Here is a 7,517-nt window from a genome sequence, read left to right on the forward strand (position 1 = left end):
TAATATGTACTACTGTATAATTAATTTTGAAATCATAATAAAATATACTTATCATATTTCAATTCTATTTTCAGTTCTATTTTCAGTGATCAATTTTCAAGTGAAAATTTATCAATAAAGTACTAAAAATTATTCAAATTATTTCAAAATTTCAATTAATTATTCATAAAATATACTCCTGATATTTTAATTCTATTTTCAGTGATCAATTTTCAAGTATATAAATTGATATATGAACAAAGTATAAAATATTTTTGAAAATAAATAAATTGTAGGAGTATGAAATAATATGATTAATAATTTCATAAGTGTGAGACATTATATTTATAAATATTACTAAAGTGTGACACAATAAACTTTTACTCCATACAAAATTGCAAGGAAGTCTTATTGTCACAAATAAATTCTCAATTTAAGTACTTTTTTCGTCCCATAAAATTATACTTTTTCTGTCCCATAAAAATATGTGCACTTTCAGTTTTATAAAAATATGAGCATTCCATTTATAGAAAGTTATCCCAATATATTATCGCTATATATCAAATTATTTACTACAACTTATACCACCATCAAAACATTAATAATTATGTTGGTCACACTATCCACTAACATTACTTTAACTACCATTTTCATCATCTCTCTTACTTTACCAATTTTGTCTTAATACTCGTGTCATATCATCCTCCGATATTTTTATAGGACAGATGGAGTAGTACAATTTTTCCACAAGAGTTATGCACTTTCTAATTTGGAAACTCTTTTTCTCTAGAAAAGTGAGATTCAATCTCCACTAACAATACCTTAATTACTTTTTTTTTACCTGTCTCTTACTTTACTAATTGTGTCCAAACCAAAAGTACATACTCTGAGACAGGGGAATATTAAAATTTTCAATTTACTATTCTTTGTTGAATTATGCTACAATCAATTTGAACTTATATTAACTGAATTAATCCCAAAAGATAATTAGGAAGAATAATTTCATAATTTTAATCAATTTTAACTATACTACTACTACTATTTAATTCTAATAACAGAATTCATCGTAATTAAAGACATGCATTAACAATGAATATTTAAGCAGCAACAATTATTTTATCTGCCCATAATTGAATAAATACTTTTAATTATGATGTGAACTTTTAAGTTTAACTAATTTTTGTTTTAAAATACATTTAATCATAATATTTAAATAACCTACAAATATTAGAACTAATAAAAATATTATTTTAATATTTTTCAAAGAAGAGTATTTCAATATTAAAAACATAATATGATATTTTGATATTATCAATTAATTAATTATATACTCCATATAATATTATTTTGCATTAAAATTTTATCCATGTTATCTATATAAGTCAATATTGTTACTATTATATGTTATTATTAGTATTATTAGCAAGTTTTGTTATTGGTGTGTAAGTTGTATATGTGATTTATATTTTCAGTCTAGAAGACATGGTACAATTCTAATACAGTACTCCTAGAACTATATTATTGTGCATAAATTATATGGAGTATATGCGTGCAAGTTTAACTAATTTTATGATCATGTTTAATAGTATATTTTATGATCATATAATAGTTAATAGTATATTTTATGATCATGTTTAATAAGATCAACTAATTTTAAATATAATGTTACTCCTAGTTATTCTAATTTGGTAATCAATTTTCATGAATGTGCAAAGTTATATAATTGTATTGCATATCATATAAGGTGTACTTATATACTCAATGTCTCTTAGTTAATAGGTATGATATTATTATTTCCAATACAACATACATATAATTTGATGTAAATTGTGCATAAATTGTTATGGAGAGAGAATGTTATAAATTTAAATTTTAAGTAAAAAAATGAGAAAAGGGTACTTAAGTAAAATTATCTTAGCACTAACTATTACTACTAATATATTGCATTGACTTTTATAATTATTTACGAAAATACCATTGTGTGGCTGGCCATATTATGGCATTACTCTTCTTTGAAATAGAAAAAGCATTAAACATCTTGAGCGACATAATATAAAAATGAAAAGTGGACATCTTGGTGAGATATTGCTTAAACAACCAATTGAGATTCAATGCGGACAACAATTAAAATCCAACTTCCGACAATAGGACTACCTATTCATAGCAAGAATAATAAAAAATGAAAAAAGTTGTTATAAATGTCATAAAAGATGTCCGAAGTAGGATTGCAGGCATCAACATCGTGCTATTATTATATTCCCACTCACAACCTCCCGTTGCTGCTAATCCACTGATTAAACATACTGTCATCATAATTAACCTCCTTCAAAATGAAATTTTTACGAGTCTTTTTAAGGTGACGTTTCAGTTGCTGCGCGAGTGTTCGATCAATCTCAATCGAATCGATTCTGCGCATACAAGTAGATTCGCTAATACCTGATAGTGCGGGCACAGCGAGTTTTATGATTTGCGTTTGAGAGGCTGGAAAATGGGGAAAATTGACGGAATCTAGGGTTTTGAGGGGGCCCTTTTTTGAATTTGGGGAAAAGGGCCCAGATTAAGAAAAATGAAGGATTTGCTCGGTAGCCCTGGAACTGTGTGTGGATTGATGCTGAGGATTGGGCAATGTTTGTTTGCAGCTGGTTCCATTGGAGTTATGATTTCTGCTGTTGGCTTTTCTAATTTCACTGCTTATTGGTATGTATGAATGCACATTCTTTTCATCTTTTAATTCTTCCTTTTTTTGATTTACTTTAATGTCATTTATTTATGGTTGGTAGTAGGTTTTGTGCAATTAATTGGTGTCTGGAATAATTTAGGAATTCTATGAATGGCAATCAATAAAATGAAAATGGTTAAATTGGGTTGAATCATCGTTTTTGGGTGTGGCGGATCTATAACTGCATGAGTTATCTTTGTTGTTGAATTTGGAGGTCTTTGGAAGTATGAATCTGGTTTTGTTTAGTTTCGGATTCGTATATTGCTGGATTTAAAATTTGTTAGATTGATTTTGGGAATATCAGTTTCGGAAGCTTTTTTTTTTTGGGTGTTTTTAGGCCTATGATAGTCTGTAATTCTGTAGTCTCACTGACTCAATAGGTCAGGATATTTCTTGCTGATAAATAGACACTTTAAATCAAATAGGATTAGTGTAATATTCATATGGGAAGTTTTGTGCTTGTTAATGAGAACATTTGTTGGCTAGAAAATGATAGTTTTTCCATTTCAAATTGCTAAGACCACCTAGTGTTGGTTTAGAGTATATCCTTATATGTATACATCTTCCTCTAAATGCCTGACATCACTAGCTAGATCCTGATTTAGATTAATCTAATATCTCAAAATCTGCTTAATGATCTGAGTTAGTAAGTTACTCAGCACACAATTAGCATTTAAGATGCACACACTTTGAAAATTGATATTCTGGTAACCTGCTTGACTGTGGCTGTTAGTTTTCTTTATTTTGTAAAATTGATTTCAAACATTTTTTGTGAAGTTTCTGCTAACACCATACTTTTGGATTCAGTTATCTTATTGCATCAATGGGGCTTCAAGTATTTTGGAGCTTTGGACTTGCGTGTCTTGATATCTATGCTTTGCGGATAAAAAGAGACCTACGGAATCCAGTCCTAGTTAGCCTTTTTGTTGTTGGTGATTGGGTAATCCCTCTAACTCTCATTTGTATTTTCAACTGCTGCTTCTCCAATTCAAAATGGTTGTCGGATAAATGATAACGTGGTGAATTTTTCATCTACTATTTTGTCCCACTTTCATATGTGAACCAACAACTTATAGAATATTTTTGTCAATTTCTGTATTTGACACTTCTGTCTAATAAGTTTTTGATGTGTAATATAGGCTTCATGTTACTGATCTTGATGTTTAGATGTGGTTGTAGATATTTCACAATTAGTTGGAGTATTATTGTTTGATTTTCAAATCTTAGGTTTAACTATCTTTCTGATGAGGAATGTAGCTCTTTTTTTCTGCATAAGTTGACTCAAGAATCACATATGGGATGCAGGTAACGGCTACCTTATCGCTTGCTGCTGCATGCTCGTCAGCTGGGATTGCAGTTTTGTATGCAAAAGACTTGAAATTTTGTACAGGTCCATCGCATCTCCCATGTCAAAGATTTGAACTGGCCATTGCTCTAGCGTTCGTTACATGGTTCCTTATCGCCATGTCGTCTCATGTTATGTTCTGGATATTAGCATCAGTTTAAATGTTCAGATTCCCAAAGCAATTTATCATGTAAATCTGAAGTGCAATCTTGGAATAGTTTTAAGTCTTTTTCTGATTTTAGATTTTGTCACTTTAAATTAATATCTGTATTTTGTTCCCTTCAACTTTTTAGTGTAACCTATTTCATGCGTAATATGGAGTCATTTCTTTTCAAATCTTGTGCAAATCAATTCAGAAACAAAATCACAAACTAGAACACCAGACTGCTATATTTTGAAAGCATCATTGCCGGTGATAATGCTGATAACGCATTCAATCTCATCAGCGACTTCTTTCATCGAAGGGCGATTCTGCCTCCGTTCATCCAAGCAAGCTGCAGCCAGATTCCCGATGGCCTTCATCGTCTCCAGCTCCACGTCCGATGCCCCCTGCTTGATCGCCGGATCAATCACTGCCATCAGGTTATCCTCATCAAATATCCTCTTCATGTAAACCACCAGGTTCACATTTTCCTCCTCCCTATTGAAATCAATAGCTCTCTTGCAAGTCAGAAGCTCCAGCAGCACAACGCCGAAGCTGTACACATCACTCCGATCCGTCAGCTGCATATTCACGTAGTATTCGGGGTCGAGGTAGCCTAGCGTCCCTTGAGCAGAGGTGTTGATGTGGGTGCAATCCCTCTCGCTCAATTCAACAAGCCTCGACAGCCCGAAATCCGACACCTTGGCATCAAGATTCTCGTCCAGGAGTATGTTGCTCGTCTTCACGTCCCTGTGGTAGATGGGGGGCACGGCAGAGGAGTGGAGGTAGGCAAGGCCGTCAGCCGCCTGGTGGGCAATGAAGAGGCGCCTCAGCCAGTTCAGAGGCGGTGTCTGGTGCGCCTCTGCCCTATGCAGGTGCTCGAAAAGGGTTCCCCTCGAGACATACTCATAGATCAAGAGGGGCTGCTCCAGCTCCACACAGCAGCCGATCATTCTCACCAAGCTCCGGTGGTTGACCTGGCAGAGGATCCTGACCTCGTTGAGGACTTGGGCCGTGCCCGCTGCATTTCCTGGCTTGGCCCTCTTAACAGCTATGTCGGTTCCATCGTCTAAGGTACCCTTGAAAACCTCTCCGAATCCACCACTGCCGAGCAGGTTTTCTTTAGAGAAGTCATTGCTTGCTTTCCTGATTTCTTTACCTGAGAAGATCTTTGCTGATTTTCCGCTGTTGTTGGAATTTAAGATGTTCTCTCTTTCTTTTATTAGTGTCTTTCTTGCAACGTTCTTCGTGTATTGACGTTGTCTGTACACCAGGAACGCGGTCAGGAGCAGTACAACGAATACGCCTGCAGTAGCTGCACATTGGGCAAAGAAATTGGACTTGTGCTAAATTTCCAAAAATTAAAGGTCATCTCCAAGACTTAGTTACTTACCTCCAATAGCTGGTGTGTGATTCGTATGTATTTTGCAGCCTGTTCCATGTCTACACTCTGCACACATAGCAAGTGCAATTATATATGGGTAATTAGGGTGCTTTCTCTTTGCTAGAAAAGGGTGAAAGCATATATTTTTGGTGAAATCAGAAGTGGCCTACTTTGGCAATATCCTGTTGCAGGATCCCAGTAGCGACCCTTCTTGCAGAGACACCTCCTCCGGCCGCCATCAGTGGAGTCCGCCAAGCACGTTGAAAAGGGAAGCTCGCGGCAGTCTGCCTTAGTGTTGCAGGTTGGCTCCAATGGCGAGACATAGAGGAGCTCCAAGCCAGGCGCCGGCCACTTGGCAAACGGGAGGCCAGGGTCGAAGTTCACGTAGCTGTGATACGCCATACATCCATTTGCGTGGACACGGATGATGTACGCGTTTTGCGATCCCCCTGTCCTAAACGAGCAGCACAGCTTCTGCTTGTTGCATGCGCTTGCTGACCGGGTGTTGTCGATGTAGGTGTGGCAAGGGCAGTTGGAGGAGCAGTTGATAGGCACCTAAACTTGAAAAATTGCAATAATGTTTAGAAAATGATGTATAAAATCAAGATCATTGTAAATTCATTCCACCTGCAAATGAAGCATGTTGTCTGTGCAGTTGAAGAGGAGTATTGTGTTGCTGCTGCTGATGTTGAAGGGGAGCGAGTCGTCCATCTGGAAGCCTTCGCTGCTGAAGTCCTCGGAGAAGCACGTGCCTGGGAGCACAGATGGCGGCCGGATCACCATCCGTTGGGATTTTGTGTCGATGGATGTGATCGGATAGAGTCTCCCGGGCTTGGAGATGAAATGAAGAGTGCTTGTATTTGGATCACACTTGATTTTGTAGGCCTGGTCTCCGCAGTTCGGGCCGCTGCTCATCGGGTAGGGGACCGCGGTCTTGCCACACGGGCCGCAATGCATGACGGCGGCTGCCAAAGGAAGAAATATTGCGAGGAGGGAAAATGGAGTAATCACCATTGCAGCAGTAGTAGTAATATGTGGTGCACAATATAGATGGTTACTTAGTTATAGTCGTTTTTGTATACTAGTAATATTTTTTCATGTGATTGAGTTTTGGAGTTGGTTAGTTTTTTGTCTGTTTCAACCTCGTGTAGGAATTTGATGTTTCATATTTCCATGTATTGATATGCGCAGATAAGTTATAAAGAAATGAGAGGCTAATTAATATGGACATAAGTCTTGAATGTCAACATGTAGGTGTTCAATGTTTATAGGGCTTCTTGCAAACCAGACAGTGATTTCTGGGAAAAGATTGTGTGATCAGAATGTAATGATGAACAACACATGGATTTTGATTATCAGACACGACCATGTGATGTTTATTGAAGTCATTCTTGCATGCTGATATTTTATGTATTTATTTTTCTTTGGGATTGATCAAATTCGATGATGAATTTATAGGGACTGGTAAATGGCAATGCAACTAATTGGAATTTGTAGAAACAAGATCCAAGCATTTTAAGATTTTCAAAGCTGGACTGGAATCAATCCTCTTCCTCAATTATTAATTGGTTTAAAAGTGTACTTTCACATCCCAAAATAAAAACTGTAAACCACTTTGTGTATTCAAGTATTCTTAAAACTAGATCACTCTTTAATTGTCAAGAAAATTTGCAAATTTTAAGAGCAAAGAGAATTCAAAGTCTCGATTAAGTTGGTTGATGATTAAGTGGGTTGATGATGATGTTGATTGTGGGTGTTAATTGGTTACCTTTTGGTATATAATCAAATTTAGGGTTAACTAGTTCATTTGATTAACTAGTTAACTATTTATAGTCTTTCTTCCTTAATACGATTTTTATTTTCTATATCATTGATAAAGAGCATTATCAGACCATTTATAACTACGCTCATTAAATTATTCTTTTCCTTCGCTACGCATAAGCCCACA

The 7,517-nt window shown here is 35.7% G+C and overlaps 2 protein-coding genes across 2 annotated transcripts; one reads left to right on the top strand and one right to left on the bottom strand.

Annotated features, from left to right (window-relative positions):
* The first annotated feature begins 2,219 nt into the window (after positions 1-2,219).
* LOC125223896 (CASP-like protein 5B2) lies at positions 2,220-4,357 on the top strand. The gene is made up of 3 exons (XM_048127206.1): positions 2,220-2,676; positions 3,506-3,638; positions 4,004-4,357. The coding sequence occupies exons 1-3, from the start codon at positions 2,546-2,548 to the stop codon at positions 4,202-4,204; spliced, it is 465 nt and encodes a 154-aa protein (XP_047983163.1). The 5' UTR covers positions 2,220-2,545; the 3' UTR covers positions 4,205-4,357.
* A 22-nt stretch (positions 4,358-4,379) lies between these two features.
* LOC125221026 (wall-associated receptor kinase-like 20) lies at positions 4,380-6,583 on the bottom strand. The gene is made up of 4 exons (XM_048123151.1): positions 6,197-6,583; positions 5,740-6,124; positions 5,579-5,635; positions 4,380-5,500 (listed from the first exon to the last, which is right to left on the bottom strand). The coding sequence occupies exons 1-4, from the start codon at positions 6,581-6,583 to the stop codon at positions 4,431-4,433; spliced, it is 1,899 nt and encodes a 632-aa protein (XP_047979108.1). The 3' UTR covers positions 4,380-4,430.
* Between the last annotated feature and the right edge of the window lie 934 nt (positions 6,584-7,517).

Source organism: Salvia hispanica, chromosome 4 (assembly GCF_023119035.1).
Source record: "Salvia hispanica cultivar TCC Black 2014 chromosome 4, UniMelb_Shisp_WGS_1.0, whole genome shotgun sequence".
Lineage (NCBI taxonomy): Eukaryota > Viridiplantae > Streptophyta > Magnoliopsida > Lamiales > Lamiaceae > Salvia > Salvia hispanica.